The sequence below is a fragment of the Aspergillus caelatus genome (assembly GCF_009193585.1).
Source record: "Aspergillus caelatus strain CBS 763.97 unplaced genomic scaffold BDV27scaffold_366, whole genome shotgun sequence".
Classification (NCBI taxonomy): domain Eukaryota; kingdom Fungi; phylum Ascomycota; class Eurotiomycetes; order Eurotiales; family Aspergillaceae; genus Aspergillus; species Aspergillus caelatus.
In genome coordinates, this window is record NW_022475629.1 from 1 (window position 1) to 17024 (window position 17024).

The 17024-nt window shown below is 48.8% G+C and overlaps 6 protein-coding genes across 6 annotated transcripts; 2 read left to right on the forward strand and 4 right to left on the reverse strand.

Moving 5' to 3' along the window:
• Positions 1-447: 447 nt before the first annotated feature.
• Positions 448-1542, reverse strand: BDV27DRAFT_74065 (mitochondrial 54S ribosomal protein bL12m). Its single transcript, XM_032077454.1, has 2 exons — positions 1208-1542; positions 448-1049 (listed from the first exon to the last, which is right to left on the reverse strand). The coding sequence occupies exons 1-2, from the start codon at positions 1433-1435 to the stop codon at positions 723-725; spliced, it is 555 nt and encodes a 184-aa protein (XP_031921170.1). The 5' UTR covers positions 1436-1542; the 3' UTR covers positions 448-722.
• Positions 1543-1873: 331 nt separating this feature from the next.
• On the reverse strand, positions 1874-5314 carry BDV27DRAFT_150752 (M48 family metallopeptidase; the record flags this gene model as incomplete). The annotated part of the gene is made up of 9 exons (XM_032071274.1): positions 1874-3150; positions 3256-3626; positions 3752-3826; positions 4355-4386; positions 4445-4508; positions 4593-4638; positions 4687-4711; positions 4765-5005; positions 5073-5314. The coding sequence occupies 9 exons, from the start codon at positions 5312-5314 to the stop codon at positions 1874-1876; spliced, it is 2373 nt and encodes a 790-aa protein (XP_031921171.1).
• Positions 5315-7441: 2127 nt separating this feature from the next.
• Positions 7442-7948, forward strand: BDV27DRAFT_150754 (uncharacterized protein; the record flags this gene model as incomplete). Its single annotated transcript, XM_032071275.1, has 3 exons — positions 7442-7459; positions 7508-7651; positions 7865-7948. The coding sequence occupies 3 exons, from the start codon at positions 7442-7444 to the stop codon at positions 7946-7948; spliced, it is 246 nt and encodes an 81-aa protein (XP_031921172.1).
• A 2429-nt stretch (positions 7949-10377) lies between these two features.
• Positions 10378-13074, forward strand: BDV27DRAFT_138225 (Zn(II)2Cys6 transcription factor). Its single transcript, XM_032069181.1, has 3 exons — positions 10378-10888; positions 10956-11156; positions 11250-13074. The coding sequence occupies exons 1-3, from the start codon at positions 10741-10743 to the stop codon at positions 12968-12970; spliced, it is 2070 nt and encodes a 689-aa protein (XP_031921173.1). The 5' UTR covers positions 10378-10740; the 3' UTR covers positions 12971-13074.
• A 301-nt stretch (positions 13075-13375) lies between these two features.
• BDV27DRAFT_138228 (uncharacterized protein) lies at positions 13376-14106 on the reverse strand. The gene is made up of 2 exons (XM_032069182.1): positions 13913-14106; positions 13376-13851 (listed from the first exon to the last, which is right to left on the reverse strand). Exons 1-2 carry the CDS (start codon positions 13987-13989, stop codon positions 13773-13775), a joined length of 156 nt encoding a protein of 51 aa, XP_031921174.1. The 5' UTR covers positions 13990-14106; the 3' UTR covers positions 13376-13772.
• Positions 14107-14502: 396 nt separating this feature from the next.
• Positions 14503-15197, reverse strand: BDV27DRAFT_138229 (uncharacterized protein). Its single transcript, XM_032069183.1, has one exon. It carries the CDS (start codon positions 15078-15080, stop codon positions 14766-14768), a length of 315 nt encoding a protein of 104 aa, XP_031921175.1. The 5' UTR covers positions 15081-15197; the 3' UTR covers positions 14503-14765.
• Positions 15198-17024: the final 1827 nt, after the last annotated feature.

Sequence of the window (17024 nt, forward strand, 5' to 3'; positions counted from 1 at the left end):
GAGGGACATCATGTGTGTGTATGTGTATATGTGGGTGGGTGGGTGGGTTGTTTGGGAGAGGGAGTGGGAGTGAGGCGGTTTGTTGTTTTTTTTTTTTTCTTTTTTTTTTCTGTTGGAGGTTATGTATGGATTTATGGGAGCGGCGGAGAGATTTCCTTGGAGGAGCGGAGCTGTTTTTATTTTGACTTGACTTTACGTACTTACCACTTGGATTGGCAAAACAACGAGTAGTGGATACTGGAATGGTTTTACATATGTTATTTATATGGTAGTCTTGTTTGGGATGTGACATTTTCCTGCAATTGGACCGCTACGCATCTTCTATAAACTAATAAACCATGATTAACTTCATAATAGTAAAACAGCATATCTATCGTCCATCCGTCGTGGAAAAGCTCAATAGACAGCAAGAAAGAGTTGAACAGACACAGATCGTTCGTCCATCAGGGATCCAAATTGTCCAAATCAAGAGATGATAATGTACATTTGCCGCCTTTTTCCCGCTTTCCGGTTATATCAGAAACATTTCAAGAGATATACGACGGAGAAAAGAAAACACTAAAAACACAGTAATAAGTGGTGAGAGACAAAACTCCAGCTCGATGATGCAGTCCAATCACAACGTCCCGGCCGTCCTGATCCCCTGTCGCCCCGATTCGCAGAGCCAGGAAAAGAGGCAATCACCAGGTATAAATCAATTCATCGAAATTATTATTCCCCGTTTACTCCATGACGGCCTTAGCACCGACGGCCTTGAGCGTTTCGATGATCTTCTCGGCGTCCTCCTTGGGCACGGACTCCTTCAGGACCTTGGGCACGGATTCGACGAACTTCTTGCTGTCAACCAGGGACAGGCCGAGGAGAGACTTGATCTCCTTGATGACCTTAGCCTTGGAGGCGGCGTCAACGGTCTCGAGTTTCAGGTTGAAGAGGGTCTTCTCCTGGGCGGCAGGAGCAGCCTCTTCCTCCTCAACGGGAGCGGCGGCGGGAGCAGCACCGCCGGCCATGGCGAAACCGCCAACGGGGAGGTCGGGGATGTTGAGACGGGACTACAGGGGAAACAGTGACATCAGTATATAGTGTTCTCATCAATTGCTTTCATCAATGTATCCAATCCCCCCCCCTCCCCGATGGAGGTGCACGCGAGCAAAAAACATTGCACTACATCGGTTTGCGATATGCGGAAAGAAACAAACAATGAACGAACCTTGAGGGTGGCCACGAGGTCGGCGGTCTCCAGAAGCGTCAATGTGCTGATCTGGTCAACAATTTGGCTAATCTTAGGGTTGACAGGGGCAGCAGCCTCCGCCTCGGTGGACTGCCATCTCCGTGTCCGCTGAGACAGATATGTCGAGGAAGAGAGGCGCAAAGAAGCGGCGGATGGGCGGACAATCTGCCTGCAGCAGCGGGCGGCGACCTGCGAAGAAATTGACATGATGGCTGTGAAGGGATGTGACCGGAGAGGAGACAGACGAGCGTTGAGGAGATGGAGAGAATCAGGCGCTGCTCAATCAAACCGAACCAGAGAGCTATCCGAAAGTCTTGAACTGAAAAAGAAAGTCGAGTTTCGGTCCGGAAAATCCAGGTGTCGGTCACGTGAGCTGCTCGTCCGATGCGCCGGAACGCTTCAAAGCTAGTAAACATCAACCCCAAACAGCTTCTTCTGGTTAACATATAGGTACATAGAAAAATACTACACTTCATACGATAGAGGATAAGATAGTCAAATGTGACTCGCATTATACACAGTAGCCAATATTACCACTACTATCACCAACACGCTTAGGTCAAATCCTTGAGCAATGGACTTTTCATGATATCGTATCTATCACATTCCTATTTTAACCCCAATTAAATATGTAATGCTTCATGTTTAATCCTCATCCCAGTTAGCGTTGGGGCCGGGTGGCTTGGGACCACCTGCTTGACGAGCGACGATGATCTGATCGACGCTGAGGACTGTCCGCGCGGACTCGCTGGCCAGGCGGATAGCCCAGCTCTTGGAAGCCAACAGGTCGAGAATACCCTCCTCGACGGTGTCCAAAGTACCAGCCGAGGTACCCGATTCCAGATCAACACCGGTCGTCCAGTATGGTTCCTCTTCCTCGGAGCTACCCGACTCCTCTTCTGACGAGGCGTCGGCACCAGTGCTGGCGCGGTGGTGGGCTGTGTACAGACGAGAAAGAACCTCGGTGGCATCGAGACCAGCGGACTCCGCAAGGGTGCGGGGGATGACCTCGAAAGCCTCAGCGTACTTACGAATGGCATGCTGAGGCAATCCTGGGGTCCGATCGGCGAATGCAGAAATCTTCTCCACGAGCTGGATTTCAGTAGCGCCTGCGCCGGGAACCAGACGGGGGTCCTTGGTAATGGCCTTGACCGCGTTCACACCATCGTCGATGGCACGCTCGACATCGTCCAAGTGGTTTTGTGTCGCTCCACGCAGAACAATGGTAGCTGTGCGGGTCACAGTGTTGGCCTCCTCTTGACGGAAGACGGTCACACGATCACCGCCGATTTCGGTGGTCTCAACGACATCGATGCTACCCATTTCGTCGGGCATAGGGGCACCTAGACGGGCAAGAGGAGTAGCGCCGACGACACGGCAAAGTCTGCGGAGTTCGAACTTGGAGAGGATCTTGATCACAAGGATGTTGAAGCGGTTGAGGTAGTGCATAGCCAGATCACCAACGGAGGAACCGGCCACGACGACGCGAACACCGGAGTCATAGAGCTCCTTAATGGCGGTCTCAAGGCGTTCCTCCTCACCCTTGGTGAAGTTAAGCATCTCATCCGCGCTCTTCAACAGCACAGTGCCCTTGGTTTCGGTCTGAGAAATGTCGATGGGGCAGCTGAACACGCCGACCTTAGCCTTGGTAGCCTTCTTGATGGTGCCATCAGGTTCTCTGCCAAGAACCATTCCCTTCACCACACGAGACTGTTCCAAGCTACCACCCATGATCTTCACTACACGAACGTTGTCGACGTTGAAATTAACGGGGTTCTTAGGCAGGACAGCGAGCACGGCTTCCGCAACCAACGAGGCCAAGGTATCCTCCGTTCCGGACTGCTTGCTGGCGACGACTGTACGAAGAGCCTTGCTGAGCTCTTCCTTGGAGCGAAGTTCCTTCAGGCGATCGACTTCGAGGTCTGCGCATTCGACAATCGATCAGTAAACTAAACTTAAGAAAGGTGCTGCGACTCATGCTAGCCCCTGAGAGTACTATGAGCTATTGGAGACACGGGCACACCCACCTTCTAGCACCTTGAGGGCAAAGTTCTGTGCCTTCTCATAACCCTGGACGATGTCGCTCGTCTTCAAACCCAAACGGATCAATTCCTCAGCCTTCTTCAACAGTTCTCCGGCCAGAATGATGACCAGGTTGGTACCGTCACCCATCTCCACATCCTGCTGCTGACTGGCCATGACAAGTAGCTTGGCGGCAGGGTGTACGACATCCAGCTCGCGCAGAATGGTAGCGGCATCGGAAGTAAGAACCATCTTCTGCAGGTGGTTGATGACGATCTTGTTGCGGCCATAAGGACCAAGCGATGTTTGAACAGTCTGAGAGATAGCCTGGCAGGCTTCGATGTTACGAATAACGGCGCCATCTTCGGCATCGTGGCTGCAAGTTCCAGAGTCAGCTATCTAGCAACGCACGACTCAATCCGAACCCCCTCAAGTTCCCCGACTGGAGCCTTGGTTTCAGAAGATATCGGGCGGAACATTCCACAAGTGGGCTTCGCTTACCTCTGATAGCCAGGCTTGAAAAGCCCGGCCTGGGAGGGACCAGGCATAGACAACGACATAATGACAAGGGGCTTCCTCTCAAGTTATGTACTTAGAAAAAGAGGAAGATGAAAATTAGATCAGCCACAACGCTGTCCTGAAGCTGTTTCTGGGAATTTTTGACGGAGAGCTTCGAGACGGTCTGGCGGCGGATGTTTGTTTAGTTTGCACGCGGAGGGGCTTGCCTAGGGCATTTCCCTTTTGGGTCACTGACTAATGTCTTTATACATTTTATATATTTGAGATGAGAATTGGTCGTTATATTATCATTGTACAATGTCGTATATCCTACTAATTTACAGAAGAGATTACCTGGGACTGAGGTATCCATACCCACTCATATAAGAGCTGTCACCAGCGGTCATGATAAGCGGCTTGTCGGAATCCTGGCACTGCACATTGGAATATCATTAGCCATTCTGCATTGTACAATGAGGAGGATAGAATCTTACTGAAGCCTCCAATGGCATGGCATCCACTATCTTCATATGCTGCTTCAGCTTTAATGGACCTAGGAGTCAAGTTAGCGCATTCCAGTCGAAGTAGTACTCAAGGCAACCTTACCATCCACGGATCGCCTCCATACGGTTATAACTCTTTGAACATTATCAGCAAAGGTTCTGAAAATCGGTTTTAGCTCTATGAAGGACCTACCGAGGGATGTGTTGACAGGAATTGTGGCGGTGCTCCCTTCTCAGCTTCCTGCATACGTGCCCATCTAAGAGAATGTTAGTTTGCCTATACAAGCTATAGTCTTGATTGCATGACGCTCGTAAAATATTAAGAGCTGCCCGTGACTCACAATTCGACTGCGGCCTCGTGATTGAAACATGCTTTCGACATCATCACTGTTACGCATTAGCTCTGCGGCGCCAACATTTGGACAACGAACGCACTTAGTCCGATCTCATCCGCTTCAGCCTGTTAAGTCATTAGTTGAGCACACATCCAACTAATGGCGATGCCAGACCTACCTCCTGTGTTCGTGAGTTTGGCAGGCTATAGGCAAGGTTCATAAGCAATGAGGGGAGGTGTCCAGAGATGTCAAACAGCAGTGAGACAAGGAAAGCAGCTCCCATGGTGATAAAGCTGTTGCTCATGCGTTCCGCCGGATGATGGGCCACCACATGGGCAATCTCATGCCCTAGCACGGCTGCTAAGCCATCCTCGTCTTTGCATATAGGCAAGATACCGGTATAGACGAACACCTTACCGCTGAGCCTCCAATTAGTATATTGACAGCAAGTACGACGTAAGAAATAGCAAAGTAGGAGGTTCTTACCCAGGAAGAACAAAGGCGTTGAGCATGCTATCATCCTTGATGACGTGGACCCTCCAGTCTGCGCCTTCAATCGGCGCCTGCGGAATCAAGCGCTGCAAAACACGATTTACTTGCATGGTGAGCGGATGGTGCTCAGGAAGAATGCTTCCCCGGTTTTCGTTCAGGACTTCCAGATAGCTCTGTCTGCCCATCTCGAGTTCCCGTTGCGCAGAGACGCAGTTGAACCGTCGGCGACCAGTCATCTAAGCGAAAGTTATCAGTACCAGGTACAAAGCAAAATGTCAGGCCATCCTTGCGTCTTGTGCGGTGCTAGCCCCACTGGTGCAAGTGACGCTGTCGGTCGCATGGCATCAACAACCGGGGACGCACCTCTACCGTGTCGGTATTATATATGTAGAACCCACTAATCCCCAACCCTATTATGACAAAGTGGTGCGGTTTGGCATCCTTCACCAAGCGAATGAAGAGCGGCTCGCGTCTTGGGTCATTAAATCGCCTATATTGGTTCCCTCCATACTGGTACCCTCGCTTTGTGGAGCTAGAAAATGGTCGGCCGCGGAACGAACTAGACGAGCGTGGGAAGGTATGCGAGAAGGGTATCGAGTGACCCGGGCGGCTACGGGGGGAGAGGCATGTCGAGATGGATCGAGGAAGAGGCAGCGGCGTGGAGTTGGAGGTACAGGGTGGAATGCGATGGGGGGATGAGGAAGATGACGCGGTCGATAACCGGGGAAAGCTGCGAAAAATTGTATGTCTCATTGGTAGGCGTAACATCTTGAACCCTTTTGCATTTTAAAGTGAGGGAACTTCGTAATCAAAGAGAAAGGAGCGGATTTATTGTCCAACACGGCCGGCCCGAATAGCGGGCTGAAGCTATTCAAGTTGGGCCCGACAGATCAGTGGATCCCTGGGTTCCCCATGTCGCACGACCAATCAGCGCAGTATCATTTACACCTCGACATCAACACATGGAACGTAGTAGAAAATAATCATAAGCCTCATATACAAGACCTTATATAAAAAAAACCTACTTTTCGGTAAGTCGACACTATAATCAGGAGCTCTGTAAATGAGTCAATAGTTAACATACCGGGTTATTTGGGTAGCTTGTGCTTTGATCCCTAGTAGATATATATATATATTTGCTGTTCTTGTTAACTCATAAAAATCAGTTATTTTGTTCCCTCTTCCTTTTATGGCTCGACACCATATATCCCCGCAGCTTCTAGTCAAAGAATGCTTATAAGTAAGGAATATTTCTCCTATATAATCCCAAACTATTGTGGCCCCCCGGTTCTTCAAAATCCCGCTTGAGATATCACAAGAGTTTAACCCTAACTGTAGTCTAATCACAGAACTGGTATTCAAGACCTACGAACCCGAAGATATAGATATCTCATTAGTAATTCCTATTATTATGAAGCATCTACTAGATTGAGCTGTGTAACCCAATATACTGCTCCTCACTCTCATTGAACCAGCACAAGGTAACGCACAGGCCGCAAGGGCCCAAGGCAAGCCCCCCCCCCAACCCAAAAGAAACAACGCTTTGTACCCATAATATGACCCAGATATACGTTATACATGACAGGAGGTCGGAGGGCGCGTAATAATTTCTTTCTTGTGAGAGTCGATTGTCTCCACGAACTCTTGCCCGTGCCGGAGCAACGATGCAGAATTGGCGATCCTGACAATCAATGGAAGTCAATGGTTGACAGCAAGAAATGGGTCTGCATGTACTATACTGTGTTGGTCACACCGAGAGTAGCATGAACATACTGCTTAAGTTGTATCCTGCTCAACGTATTAAGACTAACATGCCTACATCTCATTCAACAAGTACGAGCAGACATCAGTCTAGCTTCGTGCACTCCCAACATTACAATTTGGGCATATTTCAAGCCACGCATGATACCTGCAGCGTTGCAGATTTGTTGAGCGCAGTTTGCTGAAGTTTGATCATGCCGCTATACACCGGCATGACCACCATAAAATGAAATACTCCCCAACAAAAAAAACCTGGGCTATATCCCCACCTTAATATTGGAAATAAAACCCCATCCAGAAGCCAGCTGTTCATGAGGTCATGGCTAGAATCATACCATTTCCTTATTTAGTACACCGAGTTGGTATGCTAGGCCGATGGAGGAGGATTCGTACTATTGCCTCAGAAACGACCTCCAACATGGCTTCTTATCCAATGGTCATGTACTCGTTCAAAGAGCATGAAACAAACTATTCCAGCAGCCCTATCCGAGAACTTAATCTGAGTTGGGCACTGTAAGTGCCGCTATTCTGGGAACAAGAGCCGCAGTGACGTCTAACTCTGTACGGGCATCTAGAGCACGATCAACTATAGCCAATAAACCATGTACTTGAAACGACCAGTGTATGGAATCTAGCTACGGGTCTACAGGAATAATGTAGTGCCTCAGCCTCTTTCGATGATTCAATGTGAATCAATCATTAGCCGCCTACAAGCACAGGAATCGTTTCGCCGTGCTCACTTTGCATGGACAAAGGCGAATCTCGTCGAACTGGCTCAGCGGCTACATCTAGGCAGATACCATGCGGGTCCTGTCGGACATGGACCTTGCTTGCTTGCTTTCTCATCCAGGAACATGGATCTGTTTCCTGTATCACGCTGGTCGATACGCCGGGATAGGATGTGACATGATGGACAGGAACCGGTCGTCAAACATGCGCTGTGGGCTCCAACGGTTGGAATTGAAATGCTCCATTCTGATTGCGCTGTACCTGCACCCGATCAAGATAAAAATACCTGCGTTTAGATCTCAGGTGGACTGGAGAACGGCGTTAAGGTGCAGTGCGTTATTGATCGACCCCGCATGGTAGACCCGATGGACGAACACTAAATCGCCATTCTCGGAGAACTGATAATTTCTATTAATAAATAGACTCCTAATTTGCCACGGACAAATCCAAGGCAAGTAATTAGGTTCAATCATATGTTGTCTAGCAGGTGTACACTACAGACGGTAGACAGATGCCGTGTGCGTCCATCAATTCGGCAATGGCTTCTTTCTGTGTTACGAGTTGAATTGAGTACAGCACAACACATGTGCTACCGAGCTACAATTATACATATAATTGTAGTTCTGTGAACTACCCAGTGATGGCTGCATAGTTTCACTCGGCTGTCTTCCAGGATTTAGTTACAGACTGAAAACGGACAATGCGAGGGAGACAAAAAAGGGAAGAAAGAAAAGAAAAGAAAAGAAACAAAGAAGAATAGACGAACTATTGCACATTGTGCCTTCACATCGGGACCTCGAAATAGCCACAAAAGTGACTCGACCGCTGTTGTGGCATGTCACTATGCACATCCATATCACAGTTTCTCCTTGTGCTTCTTGACCAGGGTATCTGCAGATTGACCTTACATTTTCCAGATGTGATTGGTGAACCGTTTAATTACGGCTACTAAATGAACGCTAATTGCTAGCGTGCAGCTGCAGGAATGTGATAAGGTCCGGCAGAAGCGTTGTGATGACTGCCAGCCTTGTCAGCACCCTGTCCGCATTTAGGTAGCTTTGCTCACTCGGGTCATGTTGAAGATACGATAGGCGATATCTTGTCATTTACTGAAAAAAAAAAATTATAATAAAATAATACTAAAAAAAATTAATTCATAAAATGCTATGAGGTGAGAGGTAAAGACAGATGACTCTTAATGGAAAGAATTGAATATAGTTCCCAATCGGTCCATGAGTCATTTGTGTCCGATAATTTATCTTGTATTTGTTGCCGGCGTGACAGTGTGACTGGAGGATCGAAGATGCAGAACAACTAAAGGCTAATGTGAGCTTCCCTGTCGAATCATCCCCGAGTGGAGAAAATCCGGTGGCTGTCAGACCCTGCTGAATGAGGGGGAAAGGGATCATGGGAACGCCAGGTTAGCGGCCAATGCACGGGATGGGATGAATTGGAATTAATTGGCGCCGAATGGAGCTAATTATGGCACCCATGTAGGAAAGATATTAATAGTAAAAGCGCTTCAGAGGGAGGAATTATGGAGGATTGTCGGGAAAAGATGGGCGGCTAAATGATGCAAATTAAGAGTTAAGATCTAATCACACACGTCTTGGCCAAAGTCAGTCGGGGTCGCACGGGGCACTTAGTGGTTCCCCACTCACTGACGGTTGGCTGCGGGTTTCCCGTTCTGCATGGACAGTATTAGCCGGTTATCGAATCATCGCGGGAAAAGGGAAGCTTGGCTCACCCCACTATATTAGCGTTCTACACTAATGCTGTAATCTATCAACATCAACTAGACTCTATGCGGCATCTGGCTGGTAGAGTCAGCCCTCAACAACCCCGCAAAGCTTCCGTGGGAGTCCCCGAGTACCACCGGTCGTCTCATTGACACTGGATTGGTGCTAGGTTTGATGAATGGCGTTTTCTACATTTGGTGTTACTTTCGCCAAATACTTTTTGGGGATAGTCAGTCCTCTCTGTCTGTCCAGGTAAGGTCACACCCGAGCCATCAACAGTCTATGGAGAAATGACGGACTCGCTTCGTGTAGCCGTTATTATGGTCAAATATGTATGAATTCGGATCTAGTGGGGTTCGACTACTAGTATGTCCGTAGAACACCTGCCCAATTGGGGAATTTGTGGTAACTCCAGCTAAATTGATCGCTATTGGGGTCCACTATTATTGGTGGTCTCCTTGTGATTCACGCTATCAGGCCATGAACGGCGGGTTCCCTTTCCCTTAAATCATTAAGTCCTCTTCTATAGACGGTTGGATTCGGTGGTAATTGCGGGTAAGCGAAAAATAGCAGACCAGGCTCAAGAATCAGGCATATCGAATCTGGTAAGCGAGGTCGTCCTAATTCTCCGGTTATGTCCCCTGTTCATTGGTAGTATGATTCTGGGGATGTTGCACGGTACCTTGGATCTGAAAATGGAAACCAGAATCTAAAAAAGAAATGAAAAAAAAAAAAAATAATAAAATTTCTATTGTAGGACGAATACCACTTAATTTCTGGGATAATTCGGGCAGATACATTGCGATAGATCCAAACCCAATCAATTTCCCAGCCGCCAATATTGGCGAGAAGAAAGTCACCAATGATACTGCATCACGACGTGCATGGGCGCTAATGAGAAAGGTAAAAATTCCAAAATTATCCAAAATTAGTCTGGTTCCTTGCTCGTGCATGCTGTTGAGACCCCTGCTAGTGGCAGCTGCCAGGGTTCCGTCCTGCGATCATCCCCCCCAATCCACTATCTTTGACGCTACATCCCACCGCCGCGTTTCCCCCCCCCCCTCTCCGATGCTGCTCACTTGCATCCGACGATCTGATGTCCAAAATAGAAACATCATGGCGTGCCTGTCAGTTGCGAACCTTGGTTTTAAAGCTTCGTCTATCCCGCCATCATGGCTTTTTCCGAATCACTGTCTCGCACGCTAGTTATCTGTCGCCGCATCCTTTGCAACCGCACCTTTCCTTTTCTTTTTATACTTAATTAGATAGCAAAGGCTGCTGGTTCAGCTTTGCGATTGCCCCACGATACCCATAAATATACCCGCAATAGCTCACCAGGCGACTGAAAACTGGTCACTCCCGCAGTCTTATCGCAATTTATATCGGAGTGCACGGACAATCTCGCAATATCATCCTTCGAGTCACTTGTCAAAATGCCGTTGACATCGAGGAGGAAGAGCACTTCGATTACACTGGCGAACAAAGCCGCCATAGACTCCGCTCAGTCCTCGTCCAGTGAAGGCCCTTCCACAGGGAGCACGGGAAAGACAAACAACAAGTCGCACAAGAGGTCTCGCTCTGGTAGGTGCAAGCTGAAGACCAATCAACTAGTGTCTAGGTTTTAATGGAAAGCGTGTGGTCTCTGTAGGCTGTTTTACCTGCCGCCTCCGCCGAAAGAAGTGCGATGAGCAACATCCATCCTGTGGTGCTTGCATTAACCTTTGTGTGAAATGCGAGTACAAGCGTCCTGCTTGGTGGGGTAACCCAGAGCACAGGCGAGTGCAGAAGGAGCGTATCAAGAACAAGATTAAGCAGACGAAGATGAATGAACGCAATGGTACCCTTACTGGTGGGTTGAAGGCCCCCCCTACCACCACCACCACCACCACCACCAACCGTCTGGTCTTTCACCTCGCCTGCTGACCTTTATGACCATGTACAGTAGATCAATCGGGCCGCAGTCGCAGCTTGGCTGTGACATCGCCAACAACTCCTGAAATTGAATTTAACCGTCCGGTTTTTGCGGAACAACAGGACATCTTCGCATCCCATCTGCCAACACCAGCCATGACCCAACCGATATACGAGCCCTACCCAGGATTCGAGATTGACGTCAAGACAGAAAGACAGACATTTGTCAATGATGTGCCACTACGACATGACTCCATGAGCTCAACGATAAGTACCTTTGCGCCGCCCCAGCTGAATGCACCGCTACCGACATTCCCCCAAGAAGAGTGGTTCCCCGACGAGTACTTCCCACAGGCACCAACACTCCCTGGCATCGATCCGGCGCTTTGTGACCAGAGCATCCAGCAGACCTACGCCATTTTGCAGTCGAATATCCCTGTGAGCGACCACGACCGCCCCCTGCTCGACCACTTCATCAACAACGTCTTGCGCATTATTTTCCCCGTATTAGAGGCACACCAGCGCGGGCACTTACGAGCACAAGCTATCCTGCAAGCCTTGGAGACCAACAAAACCTATCTTCACTGCTGCCTCAGTGTGGCTGCGATCCATCTCAAAACAACGGAAGGGTTAGTTGGGGAACAGATCGATCACGATATAATGCGACACCGCTTCGAAGCTGTTTCCCAATTGTGCCTCGCGCTGGGTGAGGACACCAAGCACGAGGAGATCCTTGATGCGACATTAGCCATGATCTTCTTCCATTGCTCTGTGGGCCCTGCGGACGACTACCTTCCCGACATCCCCTGGTACGATCACTTCCAAGCGGCTTCGAACTTGGTGAGCCGTCTCGGTCTTTCGACTACAATCCCCCCATGTGGCAACCCATACATGCTTCCTCCATTTAGTATGACACTGACATCGTGGATTGATATTCTTGGCTCCGCTATGCATGGCAGAACGCCCGAGTTCGCTCACACTTACCGCTCCAAGCACCTAAGTGGCACGTCTTTGGGATTGCGGGAGCTGATGGGTTGCGACGACCGTGTGATGTACTTGATCTCCGAGATCGCGTGCCTTGATGCGCTGAAGAAGGAAGGACGAGTTGATGCAATGGCGGTTTGCTCCCATGTTTCGGCCTTAGGAAGACAATTAGAATTTACCGAACCCGCGGACCAGACACTTGAGAGCCCCTATACCACGACCGGAGCCCTGCGCCCCGATATCTTGACCAAGAACATGACCGCAGTCTTCCGAATCGCAGCGAGAATCTACCTCTGCAGCCTGGTTCCAGGATTTGACCGAAGCCAAGCAAGTAACATAAACTTAGTCCAAGCAGTTGCGAACACCCTGCAGTATATTCCGGCCGGTCAGAATGGATACGATCGCTCTCTAGTATGGCCACTGCTGGTAACCGGAGCTTTCTCGCAACCCAATAGCCACTTTAGAACTATCCTGGCCGATCGGTGTGCTGCCCTGGGCCACCATGCCGATCTCGGAAGCTTTGGCCGTATGTACCGTGTATTGCAGGAAGTGTGGCGAGTGACCGATGATCCTATCGACACCTTCTGCCAGGTGGAAGAGACCCCCGTGGAAGCTTCTCCACCGAGCTCGAGCCAGCCCATCAAGCTTGAGGCACCGGAGTCCCCCGAACAAATCGGTGGCGACTGGGCATTGAAAGAGATCAAGAGACCGCAGATTCATTGGCGCGAAGTTTTGCAGCAAAATGGGTGGAATTACCTTCTGATTTAAAAACTATTTAGATACCCCCCCCCCTCCTCTCTCCATGGGATTGCATCTCATGACGTTTACGTGTCCCTTGAAGGGACCCATTCAAGCGGGCTTGGATATGCGACCAACTCGGAGATCTCGAGAGTCATAATCTGCGCCAAGGGGATATATCAATGAAGGCAAATGCTCGCGCCGGTTGAGTGATGGCTGGACCTCATCATTCTCGAGCTTATTGCTCCGCCATGTTTTGCTTTCAGGAAACGTCCATATATCCTAGACTGTGTCGGCTTGGTGTCGGCTCTTGGATCTGTATTTCCATTCTTTATATATTATTGGCTCTGTTTCACTGCTGGCCAGGGAAATCATGACACGAAAGGCTACGAGGAAGCATTGGATTTGTGGCGATAGTTGCAGAGGCGCGCGGACAGTCATACCCCCCCCCCCCCCCGAAATGGTGTTTCGGCGTTTTGGAGTGGATGAGCCTATTCTTGGGACTCTACCTATATATTAAAAACCATACTATCTGCTGTTGGCATTTTGTCTATCTATGCATTGTGATTTGAATTGATTCAAATGGACTATTATTACTGGATACATTCGGATTTCTGCTTTATGTGCTATGGAGCACCATATACCCTCGTCAATTGAATCGTGCTCTCCATCCTAAGAGCTTACACACTGCTGAGAAGCATTTGTTTACCTCATCTTAAGTATGTATTAAGCCAAGTGTATGCAAAAATTCACCCGTCTCAGACGAAGATTTACCTCGCCTCTTGTTCCAGCAAATATTGATCTACAACATTTTGCTCCATAGGTAAGGTGACTAGAGGGCATTCTCGTCCTCGTTGATTGTATATAGGCTCGCTGTTGGGCTTGGGGTTGGCCGTCTGTCTTTAACGTGACTATAAACCTCTATTAGAAGGCCTGTTCTTTCCGTCCTAATCTTAGGTAAGGGTATCTTACCAGCTTGGAAGCCTGGTTAGCCTTTCGCGGAGATTAGACACGGTCATCATCACCCCAGCATCGAAGTACCACTCCATGATCGCGTTTATTATTAACCCATTCTTTGAAGAAAACCCCTCGGCGGGGCCGGACCCTTCCAAAGATGGAATCCATGGTTGCTTGCCTGTGCTTATAGGAGACTATATGGGCAGCCGTCATCAAGCATTAAAGGTGGAGGTGAAGGTGGCGCTGGGTGAAAGAGAAGCAAATCTATATGTCTCAGCATGCTACCAATTGGTAGCGATGGGCATCGCCTCACTGAGTCGGTCGTTGTTGATAATGTGGCCGTTTGTGACAACGATCAAACAGGTGCGGGCCCTGATTAGAGCGACATTTGCCCGACGATTGTCAGAAGCAAATCCCAGGTAGAAACAAAGGGGAAACGACGCACTCGGAACGCCAACGAGTATCTGAGCAGCGGAGACAACGGGTTGCAGACTCAAGACCACGTCGCTGCAGCACACACCATGTGCGGAGATTGACTGACCTTGTCTCCACTCACTTATCTGCCAGCTCCTTTTCCTGACGTAGAATTCCCTGTGATGATTTAGTTTGACTGTAGCTAGTTCAGTGTCTTTATTGCCCGAGGGATCGAAATCTAGCCACTGCTCCGTTTTATCGAGATCGATGCGAGAATCAGTGAAAACGGATATGAATCTCCCTTCATACGGCAGCAATCTAACTTAATGCCATATATTTGCGACGTTCTTTACTCCTGTAGTTGGACCACCAATCATACCCTTGATAAAGACGCCCGTTTCGTAGGCTCACCTGTGCCTGGAACTCTAGTTGTGTCAGCTCTCCGTAGGCAGGATCACGTCGAGTCGGAGACGAGGACACCTCTGGAATGTAATTGGCTTATGTCTAGCCATACTATCACGTTAGGAGGTCTGTTGCTTGTCGGTTCTGGCAAGGGAAGAGGAGCTTGAATTTGAAGGATGATCGGGAAAAATACCCTAGAACCAACTGCCCAACTGTGGTCCTCGATAGAAAACCCCAGATCAGAGAGATGGTCGACGTTTGAAACGACGCAATCGTAGAGTATGACCTTACCCTTCTTCCCCTGCATTGAATCCGTTGTAGCGACCTTTGGTATCTCCGGTTTGCTCAGCAGGCCACATTGCTCCATTCAAAAAAGGACTGTCGGATACGCACGGCCTGAGTCATGACGTGGGAACTCTAGCGTTTTACCGTCCTAAGTCTGCTATCAAAGGCGTACTGTGTTGCATTCGACAAGCTGATTGTTTTTCGTTCTTGTTGCTTGATCGTAAGTATTGACAAAGCCATACTTGCAGTTATATCTGTTCGTGTATGCTTCCTCTCTGCGCCAATAGAACAAGAGTAATCCATGCTGGAGCATATTAACTCCGCTGAGATTTGAAGCATCTCGGTATCGCCAGTACCTTCCGATACTATACTCGAGTATTCACTCCCGTTCCTGAGAGCACTCTTTGGCCTTACCTAGCGAGTCTTTCCAACCCTGCTTTCTTCATTGCATCTTTGCCACTATGCCGCTTTGTAGCACGGAATTTAGCATCAGTTAGTTTCTTGCAGAATGCATTCCATAGTCAGGTCTATGTAGAAACGCGGTCTGTCGAAGAACGATAGAGATGATGAGGGCGGTGAGACAAGAATGGGTTTTCATGAGTGCAAACAACTTGTCAGCCATATCTTAACTCTTGTACCAAGTTATTAGTCCAGGCAGTTAGGTTGAACGGCTTTGGCGCGGGAGTTGTGGTCAAAACCCCACAGTAAAAAAGAAGGAAATTGTCGCATTTATTGATGTCCTTGCAACAATCCTTCTTGCTCTCGCACGAACGACAAGGTACGGCTCCCCCAAGGTCCTCGGCTCTGCGTCTCATATTCAGCAGGTGAGGCTAAGCGGTTCGTAAGCAGTTCATAACCAGTTAAACTTCTCCTTGTCACCGACATGATGGTAACTACTTAGGAAGTGATTTGGAAGTACTTACCGAATTGCTTCGTCAATTACGCTCTAACTCACGTGGCCCCCCCCCTTTATCACCGCTAACAACGCTGACATTTGCGTGTTTATCGAGGTGAGTTCGCAAGTTATTGGTGGCGGAGAACCTTCTCTAAATCAGTTGAAAATCAGTTAGCATAAAGTACTTAACGAGTAACATAATCAATCCCCAGGTACTTAGAAAGTGCTTGGAGCGAAGGGCCATACATTAGCTTTGTCACAGCCCTCCACATGACAGAAGACCTCCTCATAATGCAAGATATTTCGCCGTTTTAATTCTAAGCAGTTTTTAACCAGTTAGTACGCAGCTAGCCCCTGGGGAAGTGACTTGCCTGCTCATGGCTCCTTTTTGTAATTCCCTCCCCACTTCTATAAGCTTTGCTGCTGGCTGGAACCAAAGCACCCAAGGACTCATTTCGGTATGCGATCTCGTGACCAAAATATCTTGTAGCAACTTCGTAGGGGCCACTCGGGGTTTTAGGGCAAGCCTGCACATGCAAACCCAGAGCTGACCGCGGAGAACCTCCGTTGCCTCAATACTCGGAGCAATAGCCTGAATGTGAGTGACCTCGACCAGCGCGGGCCAGGTAATCTCCACCAAATCATTAGACCGGGGACAACCAAGCCGAGCAAACATGCAGGATGTAGAAAATTTAGTAAAGTAGTGATTTTGTGGGACGAATTACCGATTTCTTCCATCACAACTGCACAATTAAATGACCCCAGATTCTTACTCGTCTTTGGGTACTCAATCTGTGGTATGTCTAAGTACCCGACGGGCAGTCATAGCCTTATTATCGAATTAGAAAGCGTATTTAGTATCTGGAGCACTATCTGCCTGAGGACTACGCCGCTGGATAAACAGGCTGTCCAGGCATGAAGCTAGTTATTCCTTCATTCCATCTAGTGAAGTCTGCCCATCGAGAGATCTCATTTCAGGGCAGAATGTGTTGTCAAGCTAGGAATCTTTGGCGTACTGGGGGCACCTGGGTTCAGCCGTTCGGCACATATTTTGTACCAATTGAAAGTTGTCTCTCTATGTCGCGGACCCCCATCATTAGACTATACCCCATGTGACAGAAACAGCCTTTC

Coding starts and splice junctions, on each gene's coding strand:
- BDV27DRAFT_138229 (XM_032069183.1), bottom strand. CDS start 15,080: ATGGAGCAATGTGGCCTGCTGAGCAAACCGGAGATACCAAAGGTCGCT.
- BDV27DRAFT_138225 (XM_032069181.1), top strand. CDS start 10,741: ATGCCGTTGACATCGAGGAGGAAGAGCACTTCGATTACACTGGCGAAC. Junction 10,889..10,955: donor GCACAAGAGGTCTCGCTCTG/GTAGGTGCAAGC, acceptor TGGTCTCTGTAG/GCTGTTTTACCTGCCGCCTC. Junction 11,157..11,249: donor ACGCAATGGTACCCTTACTG/GTGGGTTGAAGG, acceptor GACCATGTACAG/TAGATCAATCGGGCCGCAGT.
- BDV27DRAFT_74065 (XM_032077454.1), bottom strand. CDS start 1,435: ATGTCAATTTCTTCGCAGGTCGCCGCCCGCTGCTGCAGGCAGATTGTC. Junction 1,050..1,207: donor ACCTCGTGGCCACCCTCAAG/GTTCGTTCATTG, acceptor TTTCCCCTGTAG/TCCCGTCTCAACATCCCCGA.
- BDV27DRAFT_138228 (XM_032069182.1), bottom strand. CDS start 13,989: ATGGAGTGGTACTTCGATGCTGGGGTGATGATGACCGTGTCTAATCTC. Junction 13,852..13,912: donor CTAACCAGGCTTCCAAGCTG/GTAAGATACCCT, acceptor AGAGGTTTATAG/TCACGTTAAAGACAGACGGC.